This window comes from Anolis carolinensis, chromosome 2 (genome assembly GCF_035594765.1).
Source record: "Anolis carolinensis isolate JA03-04 chromosome 2, rAnoCar3.1.pri, whole genome shotgun sequence".
In the NCBI taxonomy this organism is placed as follows: Eukaryota; Metazoa; Chordata; class Lepidosauria; order Squamata; family Dactyloidae; genus Anolis; species Anolis carolinensis.
In genome coordinates this window covers 240,666,429-240,684,746 of record NC_085842.1, presented here as the reverse complement: position 1 = coordinate 240,684,746, position 18,318 = coordinate 240,666,429, and the positions used below count along the sequence as shown (strand labels likewise).

General features: G+C 43.4%; 1 protein-coding gene and 1 long non-coding RNA gene across 3 annotated transcripts in view; one reads left to right on the top strand and one right to left on the bottom strand.

Annotated features, from left to right (window-relative positions):
* The window catches only part of brd10 (bromodomain containing 10), a 52,809-nt gene extending 45,601 nt beyond the window's left edge, over positions 1–7,208 (bottom strand). For both annotated transcript variants that reach the window (XM_016991046.2, XM_062971941.1), the window contains exon 1: positions 6,523–7,208. In XM_016991046.2, the coding sequence (XP_016846535.2) occupies positions 6,523–7,175 (653 nt within the window). In that variant the 5' untranslated portion in view covers positions 7,176–7,208. The remainder of the gene's footprint in view (positions 1–6,522) is intronic.
* LOC134296602 (uncharacterized) lies at positions 7,204–17,567 on the top strand. Its single transcript, XR_010003397.1, has 2 exons — positions 7,204–14,689; positions 17,200–17,567. It is a non-coding gene; the product is annotated as an uncharacterized LOC134296602 (long non-coding RNA).
* Positions 17,568–18,318: the final 751 nt, after the last annotated feature.

Here is an 18,318-nt window from a genome sequence, read left to right as displayed (position 1 = left end):
TACAAGGATTCAGATTTCACCCACCCTTCATCACTTTCTAAAAGGATTTTTTCTTGCTTTTGCATTGTATAATACTATTTTAGAATGAAGAATGTGGTGACTACAAAGCATTCCTAACTAAATTATGGACTTTGATCAAAACTGTACCTGCTTCCTACATCTGTATTCATAAGCTGTTCAGCTTCCTATATAGTCTTAGGATATAAACATTTTTTTGTTTCATTTTATGTAGGTGACACTTTGACCTCTGCAGGAAAGACTGATGATTGATTTTCACATCACAAGCATACTAGAACACAAAAGCTAAATCACAGGTCCTCATTCATAAACCCCTACCCTGTATTATATTGTTTGACATGTTGCAAATGCCAACAATTCATGATCATTATGGTATATTCTCTGTAGAATGGACCCTTGATATTCAATGGGATTTGGTTCTAGGTTCCCCCATGGATACCAAAGCCCTGAATGTGTGAGTAAAATGATGTCTCTTATATAAAATGGCAAAATCAAGGTTTTCTTTTTGGAATTAAAAATATTTTCGGGTCATGAATGGTTGGGTCCATAGATGGAGAATCTGTGGATGTGGAGGACCAAATGAAACAAAACATACAGCAGGAAGTCTTGATGTTTTGCAGATATATATTATTTTCCACAGATGTTTGCATACAAGCTACAATATATCAGAAAAGATTAATTGATATATTCAATAATACTGGCTATATAACAGCAATGAGAACCTCAAACCATGGCTAATACCAGATGAGAGACTCCCTCCTGGGCACACAGAAGACTGGGCGACTTGGAACCTGCTGAACAGATTGAGCTCTGGCACCACAAGATGCAGAGCCAATCTTCAGAAATGGGGCTACAAAGTGGAGTCCATGACATGCGAGTGTGGAGAAGAGCAAACCACAGACCACTTACTACAATGCAGCCTGAGTCCTGTCACATACACAATGGAGGACCTTCTCACAGCAACACCAGAGGCATTCCAAGTGGCATTCTGGTCAAAAGACATTTAGTATAATGCAAAGTTTTAAACTTTGTGTTATTAAATACATTATAAATGTACCCTCGATTCACTTCTCATATGCTAAATATAGCAATGAGAACATGTATTAATTAACTAGACTCACTAAATTGGATGTGAGTACCAATTTGCATTTTCTGGAGAGATTCCTAAACAGAAGATTGTATGGAAAAAATATGTTTTCCCTGAATCAAGGAGGATCTGATTTAACACTTTTATTTGAATTACATCTGCTAGTTTTGAAGGCACAATCTTAGGCACATATTATTGCAATTTATCACTGCTCCTCGCCTTCTAGATTTTTAGTGTTTTATTGAGACTGCTCCTCCGTCCTGATCCCTGATTGTCCGTATATACCCAGGAGTTCTATATAATTTTACCCTCTGAATATTCCGTTATTATTATTGTCTAGGTTTTAATTTGCTGTTGATGTGTTTCATGTTGTTACAATGTTTTAATTTTATTTATCTGTTTTTTAACTTATGTTGTTGGACTTGTTTCCCATGTGAGCTACCCCGAGCCCCTTCGGGGAGATGCAGGTGGGATGCAAAAATAAAGTTATTACATGTACCTAAAAGGAGCGGCACTGTCCTCAATAGAACTGACTTCCCAGTAGATATATATAAAATCAGTAAGTGTACAATACTTTGAAATGTAGTCTAAATAAACAAACTGTTTCTAACAACAAAAAGTACTGCACATTAATAGAAAGTATCAACAAATTGAAAAAATGGTTTGACTATTACAATAAAATAAATCTGAAGCTTTATGTGCATTTATTTATTTTTAAGTGAACTATTGTAAAAATTGAAACAGTTCCATTGGCTCCCAGTTTGTTTCTGGGTATACCATAATTCAAGGATCTGGCCTTTAAAACCTTGTACAGCTCAGATCCAGGCTATTTAGCAGATTGTATCTCCCAGTACAGGCTTGCCCAGGACCTGAGATCCTCAGGAGAGGCCCTTCTCTCAGTCCCACCACCATTCCAAGTATGGTTGGTGGGAATATAAGAGAGGGCCTTCTCGCTGACTGCCTCTTGGTTCTGGAACGCCCTGCCTAATGAAAGCAGAATGCTTCCCTCCCTGCTGTCCTTCTGGTGGCTTTAAAAACAGAAAATGTTTAAGAATGGACAACTATGTTAGTAAACTATTTTTAACAGCTTTTATTTGGTTTAATGGCATTTAAACTGGATTGCTTTAATAATTGTAACATATGTAATTCTATTTTAATCTATTGAATCAATTGAATGTTTGCCAATTTTCTGTTGTAAACCGCCCTGAGTCCCCTTGGGGAGATACGGTGGGATAAAAATAAAGTTTATTATTTTGTGCATTTTAATTGTATATCTTTTCAAAGTTGTGAGCTGCTTTAAGTCTCAAACTTGAGGAAAAAACAGGGCACAAAGAAATGTAATACTAACAAATAATCATTTTACTGGGTATTAAGGAAATGATGGATGTTATTGTTAATTTTAGTATTCCTAAAAGGCTATGTGTCTGAGCCTTTGCTTCTTTGAGAGTCCTGTTACCTTTAAAGAGGTAAGTACATCTGGGAGTTGAAAATACTGCATCTATTTATTTGGCCAATTTGGTTTGTATTATGTATTATGGCAGATCCCTTTTATATTTTTATGTCTGAAATATGACCGCAACTCCACAGCAAAGATTTCTTCAACTGAAAAAAAAAAGCTATAAACTAACTAGACTTATATGAATAAACTGATATGGAAATTTAATTGCTAAGTAAAGTTGCAGTTATGGGCATGATGAAGAGTTATTGTTATGGAGCATCCCACAACTTTTGAGAGCACATTTGTAAGGCAGCAAATAGGACATCATGGGAATTATAATTTGACAAGAAATATAATTTCTTTCCCCTTTCTGCAACTGGAAACAGCCCAAAGGATCAAAGGTCTTTTCGATGATGAAAGAAGTTCCTGGGCTGAGAGTAGCAAAGTCTGGATTCTAGTCTGTATTTACAGTTAAACTCATCAAAAGCAACTTTCTTCAGATCTACTTTTCTGCATGAACAAACTATAGTCACAATAGTCACACTAGTCTAAATGAGAGGCTCACATGGAAGTGCAACCATGTACAACAGGAGTTTGTAGACTTCTTTTTTAAAACCATACAATTCTGATATCCCTAAGCCAGGAGCAAAATACTTATTCAGAAGAATGGGCATGCATAATTAGAGAAACGAGTACTTGTGGGAATATGTTCAGACTAGAACAAAAAGTTCAGTATTGGTCCCCCTTCAGACTTTCAGTAGTTCCATTTATAGGGTCTTCTAATTATTGCTACTAGATAGATGGAAATAAAAAAAAAACCTTCGCTGATATACTGCAAATCACCTTGAAATCTAGCAGGAAATTCAGATTGACTTGCTGCTGCTTTATAGTCTAGATCAGTGGTTCTCAACCTGTGGGTCCCCAGATGTTTTTGCCTTCAACTCCCAGAAATCCTAACAGCTGGTAAACTAACTGGGATTTCTGGGAGTTGTAGGCCAAAACACCTGTGGACCCACAGGTTAAGAACTACTGGTGTAGATAGCCAACCAGGTTATTCAAAGCCTGGCTGCTCCTGCCTGAGTGGTCCAGTATTTGAAATCCACAAGCATGTGGACAATTTCAACAGAAAGGAGGAAACCATGAAAATGAAACAAAATCTGGCTACCAGTATTTAAAAACTCTAAAATCAGGATAGTAAATAAAGAACAACACTCTGAAAACAGGTGAATTCCAGACAAGAAACAATCAGAGCCAGCTAACTTCCACAACAAAGGGTTCCCCCAGACAGGAAGACGCCAGGCTTTGAATCCACAAGGCCATTCTATGCTAATCAAGGTGATCAATTGCAACATTCACACTTGCCTCAAACAGACAACAGTTCTTTCTTCCAACCTGGACTTTCCAGATATATAAAGCCCACTTGCCTGGTTTCCAATAGAACTCACACCTCTGAGGATGCCTTTCATAGATGTGGGCGAAACATCAGGAGGGAATGCTTCTGGAACATGGCCATACAGCCCGGAAAACTCTCAACAACACCGTGATTTTGGCCATGAAAGCCTTCGACAGCACAATCAAAGAGGTGTCTTTACCCTGCATTAATTCCACAGTGATGATACATCCTGAAATTTCAAACCATTCTACTTTATGCCAGCTTCCGTCCCAAATATTTGTCCCAATATTCTGAGGGTGCATAGAAACATAGTTTGAATGCACTTAATATGTCAGTTTAAAAAAGGGAGTTGTCTACCAGACTTGTCCCCTTTAAAGATACATCCACACCATAGAACAGGCATGAGTTAACTTCAGCCCTCCAGGTGTTTTGGACTTTGACTCTCAAAATTCCTAAAAGCATATCTACTGGCTGTTAGGAATTGGGGGAGTTAAAGTCAAAAACACCTGGAGGGCTGAAATTTGCCAATGCCTGCCATAGAAAGCACTTTGACAGCGCTTTCCCTGCCATTGGTCAATAGGAATGTAGTTTACCATGATCTTTCAGCGTTCTATGTCAAATGCATTCATTCCATGCCTTAAGCTAAGCCAGGCAAGCACAAACTTTGGTCCTCCTGGTGTTTTGGATTCCAACACCCACAATTCCTAACAGCCTACTGGATGTTAGGAATTGTGGGAGCTGGAGTCCGAAACACCTGGAGGGCGGGCCGAAGCTGGCCCATGCCTGCAGGCAGGAGAAACCTTCCGGGCAGTTCAAGAATGCACAATTTCCACTTACAGTCATTAAACATATCAATGTACTATCTGGTCCTTTCCTTTCCTTTGAGGCATCAATTTTGGTCCAATCCATCAAACCCGATTTTGTTTGAACTGTCTACACCAGTGGTTCTCAACCTGTGGGTCTCCAGGTGTTTTGGCCGACAACCCTCAGAAACCCCAGCTAGTTTACCAGCCGTTAGGATTTATGGGAGCTGAAGGCCAAAACATCTGGGGACACACAGGTTGAGAACCATTGGTCTACATCAAAGACTTGCTTTTTGGGTTTATTGTGAGTTCCATGGCTTGACATTCCAGACCTTCAATTTATCCCCTTTTGCATATCTAAGGAAGTGATGGTTGTTTCTGTTTTCTTACCTGTGTTTCATTGCCCTGTGTTTTCTCATGGCAGATTCTTCAATTGATTCCATCTAACACTAAAGACTAATGCTATTTATTTAATCAAACTCATTCTCCACACTATTGCTATTTATGAATCTGATTAAATCAAATTAAATCAGGTGTCCCTTGTCCCCTTCACTTGGATGCCTGCCATAGAATGATTGCACTTTGACACCACTTTCCCTGCCATGGCTCAATGAGAGTGTAGTTTAACATGCACTTTCAGTCTTCTTTGTGAAAGAGTGCTGGTGCTTCACCAAACTATAACTCGCTGGATTCCATTGCATTGAGCCATGGCAGTAAAAGTAAATATAAATAAAAGTAAAAATAAATAAGGCACTTATTTAAAAATAAATAAGGCCTTCAGAGATACAGTCATTAATTAATCAGCCCCAGAGGTTTTTAATAATCTATCCTGTATTTATTACGGTCTTACCTTTTATGTGTTTTTAATGTAATTTTTTTATCCTGTATTGTTGTTTTAATTGATATATTGCATTACTGTTTTATCTGTTTTATATTGTGATTGTATTATGTTACTTATATTTTGTCCTTATGTTGTTTGGGCCTCTGCCCCATGTAAGCCGCCCCGAGTCCCCACGGGGAGATGGTGGCGGGATATAAAGTTAGTTTTATTATTATTATTATTATTATTATTATCAAGTGTACAGCGAGGAAGCCCCTTTAGAAACATGCTTTGAATAGACTCCGTCAAGATGCCTGTAAAAAATTATAGAATCATAGAGTTGGAAGAGACCTCATGGGCCATCCAGTCCAACCCTATTCTGCCAAGAAGCAGGAAATCACATTCAAAGCACCCCTGACAGATGGCCAGCCAGCCTCTGCTTAAAGCTCTCCAAAGAAGGAGCCTCCACCACACTCCATAGCAAAGAGGAGAAAGTTTCCTAATGTTCAGGTGGAATCTCCTTTCCTGTAGTTTGAAGCCATTGTTCCGCATCCTGTGTCTTGGGCAGCAAAAAACAAGCTTGCTCCCTCCTCTCTATGACTTCTCCTCACATATTTATATATGGCTATCATGTCTCCTCTCAGCTTTCTCTTCTGCAGGCTAAATAAAAAGGGGGTGCCTACCAGACTCTTACACTGTGAAATGCACCCTAAAATTCCAATCTGTTTTTCCTTTATGCCAGCTTCTCTCCTTGGTTTCCCAGCATCTCCGAGGGCGCATAGAAACTTAGTTTGTAAAACATTCCAGGCAAGGGAAAACTTTGGCCCTCCCGGTGTTTTGGACTCCAACTCCCACAATTCCTAACAGCCTACCGGCTATTAGGAGTTGTGGGAATTGGAGTCCAAAACACCGGGAGGGCGGGCACGGGCAGGCGAAGTTTTCGGGGTGCCTCGGGACGCCTACCGGGAGAGCAGGGCCAGCTTCTGCTCCAGCATCCCCTCCATCTTCTGGGCCTGCTTGGAGAGCCAGTGGTCCACGCCGTGGAGCCGGTAGCAGGCCTCTAACATCAGCCGGAAGTCCCCTACGAAGTCGGCGATGCCCCTGTACTGCCCAGTGGCGAACTTCTCCTCCATCCTGAGCAGGCACATCCCGGGCGGCGGCGAGGCTTCCTCGGCGGGGAGGAGGAGCAGCGCCTGCTCGCTGCTTGAAGGAGAAGCGGAGGCGGAGGCCCCGCTCGGAGGCCAAGGCCCGAGGAAGGGAGCCGCCAAAGGCCGGTGCTTCTCCAGCAGGAACTCGCTGAGGATGCGGTGGGCGTGCTCCAGCTCCGGGCTCAGGCCCTCCTCGGCCTTCTCGGCGTCCTCCATGCCTTCCTCCTCCTCCTCCTCCTGGGGCTGAGGGAGGTTCATTCCCCGGGAGGAGGAGGCCTGAGGGAGCCGAAAGAGGCCGGGAACCCTTTCCTTCCTTCCTCCTCTCCTTCCTCGGGATCTCCTCACATGTCCCCCGCTCCTCGACGCCTTCCTCAAGGCAGGACCCGCCCTCGCTCGAAGGGACGCCGCCACAGCCCCGTCTGTCACTGAGCGGAGAGGCAGAGAGGGCCTTCCCCGCCCACTGCGCATGCGCCGCCGCCGCCTCCTCTCCCTCTTCCCGAGCCGTTGCGTTGTTTTGGGCCCCAGCTGGAGGTTGCGTCATGAAGGCGCGACGGGAAAGGGCGAAAGGAAGCAACCGCGGCGCACCCACTGCGCAGGCCCTAGCTTTCCCAGGCGCCGCGGACTTCAACTCCCAGAATCCCTCACCGTTCGACAGGGCAGCTGAGGCTTCTGGGAGTTGAAGTCCAAAACGCCTGGAACCGCTAGGCCCCCGGCGTTTGTGATTTGGGGGGTTTTTCTTTTTGGACTTCGGCTTTTTTTTTCCGTGTCAGGAGCAACCGGAGTTGCTTCTGGAGTGAGAGAATTTGCCGTCTGCAAGGACGTTGCCCAGGGGACGCCCAAATGTTTTTTGATGTTTTACCATCCTTGTGGTAGGCTTCTCTCATGTCCCCGGATAGAGCTGGAGCTGATAGAGGGAGCTCATCCGCGTTCTCCCCGGGTGGGACTTCGGCTGCTTCGGTCGTTAAGTCCGCCCTGGGCCCATTTCTCATCCACATCTTAGATCAGGCCTGGGCAAACTTTGGCCCTCCAGGTGTTTTGGACTTCAACTCCCCGGCTGTTAGGAATTGTGGGGGGTGAAGTCCAAAACACCTGGAGGGCCAAAGTTTGCCCAGGCCTGACTTAGATGAAGGTTAGAAGGCATGATCACCAAATTGGGAGGGATAGCAATACCTCAGAAGACAGGAGCAGAATCCAAAACAATCTTAACGCATTAGAGAAGATGGGCCGAAACTAACAGAGTGAACTTCTGCAGGGAGAAATGCAAGATACTCCACTTTGGCAGAAAAAAATGAAATGCAAAGATACAGAATGTGGGACGCCTGGCTTGAAAGCAGCACATGTGAAAAAGATCTTAGAGTCCTCGTGGGCAACAAGTTGAAAATGAGCCAGCAATGTGATGCGGCAGCTTTAAAAAAATGGGATTTTGGCCAGCATAAATAGGAGTATAGTGTCTAGATCAGGCATAGGCAAACTAAGGCCCTGGGGCCGGATGTAGTCCCCTGGGCACTTACCTCAGGCCCTCCTGATTTTCCGTGTCCTCTTGACATGATACGGTGGCCTGCCATGTCCTTATGCCAGAAAGGTGGGGAAGGAAGCCACGCAGCAACAGCTGAGAGCCCTCTGGAGTGCTCTCAGTCTCCGTGTGTTTCGTCCTCCTCCTGGCATAAGGACAGTGCAAGTAGCCCCATCCTTCAGGAAGATAGCTCAAGGAAGGCATGTGGTGGCTGAGAGCTCTTCGGAGCATTCTCAGCCACCACCTGTATAACTCTCTTCCTGGCATAATGCCAAGAGGGCAGCCCGAAGATCAGGGGAAGAGGATTGGGACAGTTGTTGCATGTCCTGCCTTCCTCCTGGCATAAGGATGGGGCAAGCAGCTCTGTCCTAATGCTGGGAGACAATCTGAGGATGACCCAGGTCCTACCCTGTCACTCTCCCAGGCCCTACCATAGTCCCGAGCCTAGCGTGCAAACAGCCCCCCTCCCTCCCGCCCTTTCAGACGGACCCACAATGTGGCCCCAAGGCAAAAAAGTTTGCCCATGCCTGATCTAGATCCAGGAAAGTCATGCTACCCCTCTATTCTGTCTTGGTCAGACCGCATCAAAGCCTGCTTGCTTCCTGCCTGGGAGAATCCTTTGTTGGGAAGTGTTAGCTGGCTCTGATTGTTTCCTTTCTGGAATTCCCAATTTCCCTGCTTTCAGAGTGTTGCTCTTTATTTACTGTCCTGGTTTTAGAGATTATATTGTTCTGTATTATTATATCACAGTAATTATTTCATATTACAGTAGAGTCTCACTTATCCAACATTTGCTTATCCAGTGTTCTGGATTCTCCAACGCAGTTGGCATTTTAGTAGTCAATGTTTTTGTAGTCATTGTTTTCAATACATTGTGATGTTTTGGTGCTAAATTCGTAAATACAATAATGACTACATAGCATCACTGCGCACTGAACTACTTTTTCTGTCAAATTTGTTGTATAACATGATGTTTTGGTGCTTAATTTGTAAAATAACGTAATTTGACATTTAATAGACTTTTCCTTAATCCCTTCTTATTATCCAACATATTCGCTTATCCAATGTTCTGCCAGGGTGTTTATGTTGGATAAGTGAGACTCTACTGTATATTTATAATCTTATATTATCTGCTTAGGACTGGATTATATGAGGCTCCTTCTACACAGCTGTATAAAATGCACACTGTAGTGGATTATATGGTAGTGTGGACTCAAGATAAACCAGTTCAAAATAGATAATATAAGATTATAAATGGATAATATAGCTGTGTGGAAGGGCCTTGAGTCTACACTGCCATATAATCTAGTTCAAATCAGATAATCTGTATTTTATAGGCAGTGTGGAAGAGGCCTGATTAATGGGCACCATTAAATGGCAGAGTGGGTTGCTAGGAGACAAAGTGGGCGGAGCTTAGCCTTCAACTGGCAGCAATGGGAAAAGATTATTCCTCTTTCTCTAATTAGGACTTTATTTTTCTTGTTGTTGTTGTTGTTGTTGTTTTTTTTTTGATGTCTAAACACAGCGGGGATGACCATGTCCTTTGTGGCCAAGTTTTGTGGGTTTTGGGTGTTTAGTTTCGCTGTTTATTTTAAGTTAGAAATGGTCAGAAAATTTATATATAGAGAGATTGGGAGTTTTTGTTTTTTTCAGCCAATGCATTGTGAAGATGGCTTTAAACAGAATGGAAGACATTTGTTACACAACAAGTCCTCCTGAAGGTTTAGGTTTTTCAGCACTTGAATATTGGAAGAGTGCTCTTATGCTGAGAGCCTTGATGTTGTTGTGTACCTTCACATCCTTTCCGACTTACGGAGACTCCAAGACAATCTTCTCATTTGTTTTTATAAGGCTCAGAAAGTGTGACTTGCCCAAAGTTACCCAGCAGGTTTCCATGGTTAAGTGGGAATTGGGTACCTGGCGTCCAGAGTTGTGATCTAATGCTCAAGCCACTTTTTTCATGCCAGGGGCAACTTGAGAAACTGCAAGTCGCTTCTGGTGTGAGAGAATTGGCTGTCTGCAAGGACGTTGCCCAGGGGATGCCTAGATGTTTTGATGTTTTACCATCCTTGTGGGAGGCTTCTCTTATGTCCCCGCATGGAGTTGGAGCTGACAGAGGGACCTCATCCATGCTCTTCCAGGATTGGATTCGAACCGGCAACCTTCAGGTCAGCAACCTAACCTTCAAGTCATCAGTCCTGCTCAAGCAACTGATGCAAAGGAGAACTGGAATAGAAAGCTGCTGCATTTGGGGTCTTATTCCCCTGTCATCCAGCAGGGGGCGATCAGGGCTTAGTTGAGGTCTGGTGCACCGTTTCAGTAGCAGGTGCTTAAGTCTTAACAGAGGTCCCTTCAATACTGCCATATAATCTATATAATCAAAGCGGAAAATGCACATTATCTGCTTTGAATGTGATTATATGGGTCTATACTGGCATATAACCCAGTTCAAAACAGATTATCTGGATTTTGTATGGCAATGTAGAAGGGGCCTGAGAGTACAACTGCACTGAAGAATAAATGCCATTTGAGATCATTTTAACTGCGGTGACTCAGGTCCATGGGACCCTGGGGGTTGTAGTTTGGTGAGGCACCAGCCCCCTTGGCAAGGAAGGCTAAAGCCCTCATCAAAATACACATCCAATTATTCCACAGCATTGAGCCATTGCAGTTAAAGGCCAAACTGCATTCATTCTACATTAGACATGGGCACACTTCGGCCAATAGGCTGTTAGGAATTGTGGGAATTGAAGTCCAAAACACCTAGAAAGCCCAAGTTTGCCCATGCCTGGTGGAGATGCACTATGCCTGTCCTAAAACCAATGGGACAATAGACTCAAGATGGGAAAATGTACGCACATAGTTTGTAAGAAATCCCTCCTCCCTTCGTTCTGCCACTTTTCTGGAGTTGGATAATTCCTCCTTAACAATCAGACAACTGTTAAGTGAAATACTGAAGTTTCTTTATCTCCATCATTCAAGTGTTGTAACTGGAAACTAGCTCTTACCAGCAGTGCTTTTGATTTTGAAGAGGCATAAATTCAGGGAAAGGCATGCCAAGAGGAAGGCATGTCAAGCAAATTCTTGTCATGACAGCCTTCCACCAGTCTAATGTGTGCTTTTTGCTTGTGTTTGGGGCACATCCACCCCTTGCAGTCCTACCATTTCCGCTGGCTCAACTCTTATAACAATGAAAATGCAACAAAGGCCTCAACAAAGATCAAAATCCAGAAAATGGTGCAAAATAGCTGAAGAACTTATATAATATCTGATGCAAAAACATGATTTCTCAGAAAGTTGTCAATAACTTTTTCTTGATATTTTTGTCAAATGACACAGTTAAAAAGCTAGCCAACAGTCAGAAGCAGTCCAACCACCAGGCAATCTAGGCATTTGCCTGTGGCACCATCGTCCCAGGGGTGCCATCGAGGCCACCCCCCCCGGCCTCCTTCACCTTTGGGACGGGCCTTGATGCCGCGGCCTGGGCCTTGCCGCGGCGGCTTGGGCCTTGTTGCCATGCGGCCCACGCGGCCTGCCCCCACCATGCGGCCCATGTGGTCTGGCCATATCTCCTGGCCCATGTAGCCTGGCCACGTCTCCCGCATGGCCTGGCCCTTCCCGCTGCAGCCTGGCTCTTTCTGCTGCAGGCTGGGCCTTGCTGCCATGCGGCCCGCACGGCCTGACCTCGTCATGCGCCCCGTACCGCGTGGCCCTGCCCCTGCGCTGTGTGGCCCCACATCACACGGCCCCGCCCCCTGCACCACATCCCCCCCGCACCCCGGGGCCCTGCCCCCTGTGCTACACAGCCCCGCCCCCGTGCTGTGGGGGAGGGGGCGCAAAAATTACCTTTGCCTACTATATTAAAATACCTAAGGACGACTCCGCCAACAGTTTGCCAGGAAATAGTTATTAGAAAAATAGCTCATGTTTCTCTATTTTGCTCCTCTATGAGCACGCAATAAATATTTTTGAAAGCCTACTGTTCATATCCTCATTGGCACAGCTGTAAAAGTATTAACAGCTTAAATGAGAATATAACATCTCATTACATGGATTGGCTGAAATGCATTGAAATTAGCATACATGGGGCATGAACAATCTCTGGAAAGCTTACTGTAGCACAGATTATGTACTTTGTGCCATTGCTGTGTACATAGGGAAGCTCTTGTTGAGAAGATACCATAAAAACTAAAATATATTATAAACTAATCAGTCAAAATTATCAATTTTCTAAAAAGCAAATAATTGGATTCAAGACTTTTTGAGCAACCTTCCACAGATATAGACAGTGCTTTTTATGAAATTGATAATTTTGACTGAATAGTTTATGAAAGTCTGTGTTTGGAGTCTGAGCGAAGGAAGATAGACGCTTTTGAACTCTGGTGCTGGAGGCAAATCCTGATAGTGCCTTGGAGCGCAAGAAGAACCAACCAGTCCATCCTCCAGGAAATAATGCCCGGCTGCTCACTGGAGGGAAGGATATTAGAGGCAAAGCTGAAGTATTTAGGCCACATCATGAGGAGACAGGAAAGCTTGGATGCTGGGGAAAATAGAGGGAAAAAGGAGGAGAGGCTGACCAAGGATGAGATCAGAGCCGGTCCAACAATGAGGCAAATTAAGTGGTCGCTTTGGGCGCAAAACATACAGGGGCGCAGTCGAGACTGCTTTTTCTGTTGATTTGTTGTAAAACATGATGTTTTGGTGCTTAATTTGTAAAATCTTAATGTAATTTGATGTTTAATAGGCTTTTCCTTAATCCCTCCTTATTATCCGACATTTTTACTTATCCAACGCTTTTATTTTTCAGTGATTGGTTTGGAGGGGGGGGCGCCAAAATTCTGTTCGCCTACACTTGAAAAATACCTAGGGCCAGCTCTGGGCGAGATGGATGGACGGTATCCTTGAAGTGACTGCCTTGACCTTGAAGGAACTGGGGGTGATGACGGCCGACAGGCGTGGACTAAACGACTCTAAACTACTGAGCAGCAGCAGGGTTTGGACACCTTTTGGGGTCCTGAATTTTAAAAACCCACTCCTTTGTCCTGCATTTTGGCACTGTCTGGAAGTGCACTCAGATACTGAAGCTGATTGTGAGCTCTGTTCAAATTCCGATTTTGAGGAATGTGTCCTGGGTGCTCTTTTTCCGTTCTTTGTTATCAGTGGGCATGATTTTCCTTCTCTCCTGCCTATCCTTTGCTGTTCCCGAGTTGGTTGTCTCCCAGCCCCCCCCCCCTACTTTTCTGTTTTTAAATTTTTTCCTGTATGACCGTATCACACACACAAGGGGCAGGACAGGATAGTGAGAACCTGCTTATCTCCATGATCACCTCCTCCCCTACCAACCCACACAGGCCTTAAGATCTTCCGGGGAGGCACTTCTCTTGCTTCCACCTCTGTCTCAAGCACGGCTGGTGGGGATGAGGGAGAGGGCCTTCTCGGTGGTGGCCCCTCGGCTCTGGAACTCTCTCTCCCCAGGGAGATCAGACTGGCACCTTCATTGTCCACCTTCCGCAAGGACCTAAAAACGTGGGTGTTCCGGTGCACTTTTGAGTGAATAGTCCTGCCAGGTACTCAGTTTGTTTACAATTTCTTACTGCACTTTATCACTGTTCCTCACCTTTATAGGTTTTTAGTGTTTTTAATGAGACCATTCCTCCGCCCTTATCCATGAGCCCTACTCAGAGTTCTGCACGAGTTCACCCTCTGCACATGCAGTACTTTATGTCCAGGTTTTAAAGCATTTGATGTGTTTTATGTCATTTTATATTTATACTCTTACATTATTTTAATTCATGAATTGTGTTTTTAACTTATGTTTGTTGCTGGGCTCGTCCCCATGTGAGCCTCCCCGAGTCCCTTCGGGGAGATGGAAGCAGGGTATAAAAACAAAGTTGTTGTTGTTGTTGTTGTTGTTGTGGCGATGAGTAGAGAATGCAGAAGAAGATCAGCAAACCAACACCATAGCACTACTGCAGAGACATGAGATAACCAACGTACAGTACATATCCCAGGATGTTTCCATTCTCTTGATTAACAACAGGTTGGTATGATAAATTCTTTAAACAGGAGAGTTACTCATGGTGCTTAGCAGCGTTAATTATTATTATGTACGCTGGAACTCAATCGACAGACCCAGTCCTTTAAAATTGAACATGCTCATCTGTATTTTAGAATGTGTTTTATGAATGTTTGATGTAAGTTAATAATTTTTAACTGTTTTATAGTGCATTGTACAATTTTTATATATGTGTTTTATTGTAAGCCGCCCTGAGTCCCCTGTTGGGTGAGAAGGGCGGGATATAAATATTGTAATAATTAATTAATTAATAAATATTTACTGCAGTTCCGTACCAGGGAAAGAGCAGAGAGGACTAACAAGAAGGAGAAGGGGTAGAGAAACATTCCCAGGAGTATCAGTTTATATCACAGAGGTGTCATGGTAGGAAGACAAGGAAGAAGGACACTTTGGGTTAGTCTAACTGTTAAACCCTCTTACTGCTGCTCACTATGAGGCATTCTTAACTCTTCGGTGTTAAGCATTATTGCACTTTCAACAAGAGAGAGATACTCCTAAATATTAATCTTTGATGACACAAGAGAAAAATATAGATAAATTATTTCTCTTACTCTCTATTAGTTCTGCCTGGCTTATCCTCACGACTTGAAGATTGGGTTGCTGACCTGAAGGTTGCTAGTTCAAACCCAACCCAGGGAGAGCACGGATGAGCTCCCTCTATCAGCTCCATCTCCATGCTAGGACATGAGAGAAGCCTCCCACAAGGATGGTAAAAGCATCGAAACATCCAGGTGTCCCCTTGGCAACGTCATTGCAGATGGCCAAGGATGTTGCCCAGAAGTGACTTGCAGTTTCTCAAGTCACTCCTGACACGGAAAAAAACCCCACATCCTATTTGTATAAAACTTCACCCAGGAAACCACAAATTTGTGTCGTGTCCAATATTTGCACAATTCAATAGTAAGGTAAATCTGTGGTTATTTCGCACACACCACGCTGATATTGTTTTGATCTGCTTGGCCTGCAAGGTATGTTTCTCTGTAAAACGTAGGCTGTTATCCTTCTCATTTATCAGCTTCTTATATTCAGCCAATTGCGCCATGTGGGTGTGATGCAATTGTTCCTTAAATAAATAAAACAAAGGGTAGCAATTCCAGAGAAAAGTGTTAGTGCAAAACAAATAAAAAACTACTGAATCAGTCTAATCTTTCCCCCCATCTAAATTGTACTGACGTATATTTACTGTCATGGAGCCAATTCCCAGAGCTGAGTCTGCAAGCAGTACTATTGCAAAAGGATCAAAATGGAAATTTGAAACCATGTGGATATTTATCAAGGAAGTTTAGCGAGACTGAAAAATGTTGGCCCATATGGGAAAAAGAAGCGTTAGCTATACTGAAGGCATTAGAATGCTGGCGGCACTTCCTTGAAGGAAGTAAAATCCCATTTGAAGTCTGGTCTGATCATAGAAATCTCCAGTACTTAAAGTCCCCACGAAAATTATCCCCCAAACAAATTAGATGGGCACAGTACTTCAGCAGGTTCAATTTCCAATTGAAGTTTTTCCAAGGGAAACAGAACATTCTGGCCGATGCCCTTTCACGCATGCCTCAACACGAGGATATAGCTGCAGCAAAGGAAGGGACTGTATTTTCCGAAAAACAATGGGGGTTAGCAGTCAGCACGAGGGCACAGACAGAAAGAGAGAACTCAGCAGGGGTCAGAATTATCGAAGGGGGCATTTGGGAGAAGGAACTGGCGCAATCATACAAAGGGGACCAATGGATTTTATCCAACGCAGAAAAAGGGGAACAAAAGGGGGGACTATGGTTTGTAAAAAGGAAATTGTACGTTCCTGCAATTTTGAGGGCTAAAATTTTGCATCGTTTCCATGATAACCAGAGCGCAGGCCACATGGGAATTACAAAAACGACGAAAGCCATAGCAAGACATTGTTGGTGGCCAGGGATGAGAAAGGACATAAAAAATTATATTACCCAGTGTGACGATTGTGCCATGAATAAATCGAAGGGGGGGAGGCCTATGGGACTATTGCAGCCTGTGGCAGAACCTACCAGACCTTGGGAATGTGTGGCTATGGACTTTGTGGGGGAATTACCTGTCAGCAAGGGGCATCGTTATATATGGACTGTATTAGATTTGTTTTCCAAACAAGCTCACTTTATAGCGCTGGCAAAGTTACCATCAGCAGAGAAACTGGCTGACTTGTACATAAATCATATTTATAAGCTGCACGGATGTCCTAGCAGGGTGGTCAGTGACAGGGGTGTCCAATTCACGGCGAAATTTTGTGGAAAATTCTTGGAAATATTAGGGGCAGAGAGGAGCATGAGTTCCACTTTCCACCCTATGACAAACGGTGCAGTAGAACGTATCCAACAGACACTGGGGCAATTCCTTCGCATCTACTCTAATAAGAGACAAAACGATTGGTCTAGGTGGCTAGCCTTTGCTGAACTAGCATTTAATTCTACAATTCATTCCGCAACAAATAAAACTCCATTTGAAATAATTTACGGGCAGGAGGTCCAGCCGTTACCCCAATTGCCAAGGTGGCCAGAGAATGAAGAAACAGTGGTGGGGAAATGGAAAACTCAGATGCAAGAATGTTGGAGCCAAGTGACTGCATCCTTAAAGGAAGCACACAAAAAGTATAAAACCTTCGCAGATCGAAAAAGAATGGAGGGCGATAAGTTGGAGAAGGGGGACTTAGTATGGCTAAGTACAAAAAACATAAAACTAGGTCTGCCCTCGAAAAACTTAAGCCCCAAATTCATTGGACCCTTCAGGATACAGGAGATCATAAACGAAGTGACTTTCCAGTTACTCTTGCCAAAAAGTCTGGGGAAAATACATCCGGTATTCCATCGCAGCTTGTTAAAAAAGTATATGGGGACTTTGGATAAAATGGATATATAGTATTCATGTTTGGTTTGTTTCAGAGTCGTGTCGGGCGAAGCACAGAAGAAGAGGTCGGCGACAGGGGGGGCGCCATGTCAAGGAGCCAATTCCCAGAGCTGAGTCTGCAAGCTCTGGAATCGGAGCCATAACAACAAGCACTCCCCGATAGCTCATGCAGACACCTGGCACCGGAGCATGGGAACTTTTGGAGTGAGAATCAAAACAGCTTTAATGAATAGTTGGTGTTGTAGTGGTAGTAATGTGATATGTGGGGTGGGGTTTGGTGATGATATTTACGTGTGGTGTGACGTTGTAGCAAAGGTGATAAAAATGATTGTGTGTAAACATTATGTCATTCTCGACTTTTCCCAAGTCGTGTGTTCTTCAATAAAGATTGGTTTTGATAACAGCTACCTTTGGTCTGTGTTCATGCTGGTCGTTTGAAGTAAGCGTGACATTTACCACACTAGTTTACCAATCAAAACCTATGGGAGAACCAGCCTATTCTTTTTTCCTATAGGAAAATGCACTGTTGTGCATTTACCACCTCAGTTTTCTGTCTGTTTTTAAAATGCAGGATCTTTTTGTATCACAGAGTTGTAATAAGAGTCTGTCACTTTGCCAAACAGTGGCCTCATCTACACTGCCATATAATCCAGCATTATAATGGTCAGTGTAGACTCATATAATGCACAGTAACTGCATTGAACTGGATTATATGAATCTGCACTGACATATAATCCAGTTCAATGCAGTTAATCTGCATTATGAAACTGCATTGTATGGTAGTGTAGATGGAGCCCACATTAGAGAACAAGAGACTATTTATTTAGTTTTTTTTATTTCTACTTGCTAATGTCCTATTGAATCAACTTTTGAAAACATATCAATGCATACCGTGTTTCCCTGAAAATAAGACAGTGTCTTATATTGATTTTAGCTCCCAAAGATGCTCTAGGTCTTATTTTCAGGGTATGTCTTATTTTTTCATGAAGAAGAATTCACATTTATTGTTGAACAAAAAATGAACATTTATTATATGCTGTACAGTAGTTGTCATCACAAACCAGCATAACCAGACAAACTGTGAATCCTATCAATAATTTCTTGTTACTACCATTATTTCCATGTACAACACTCTATGGTACGTACATTTACCA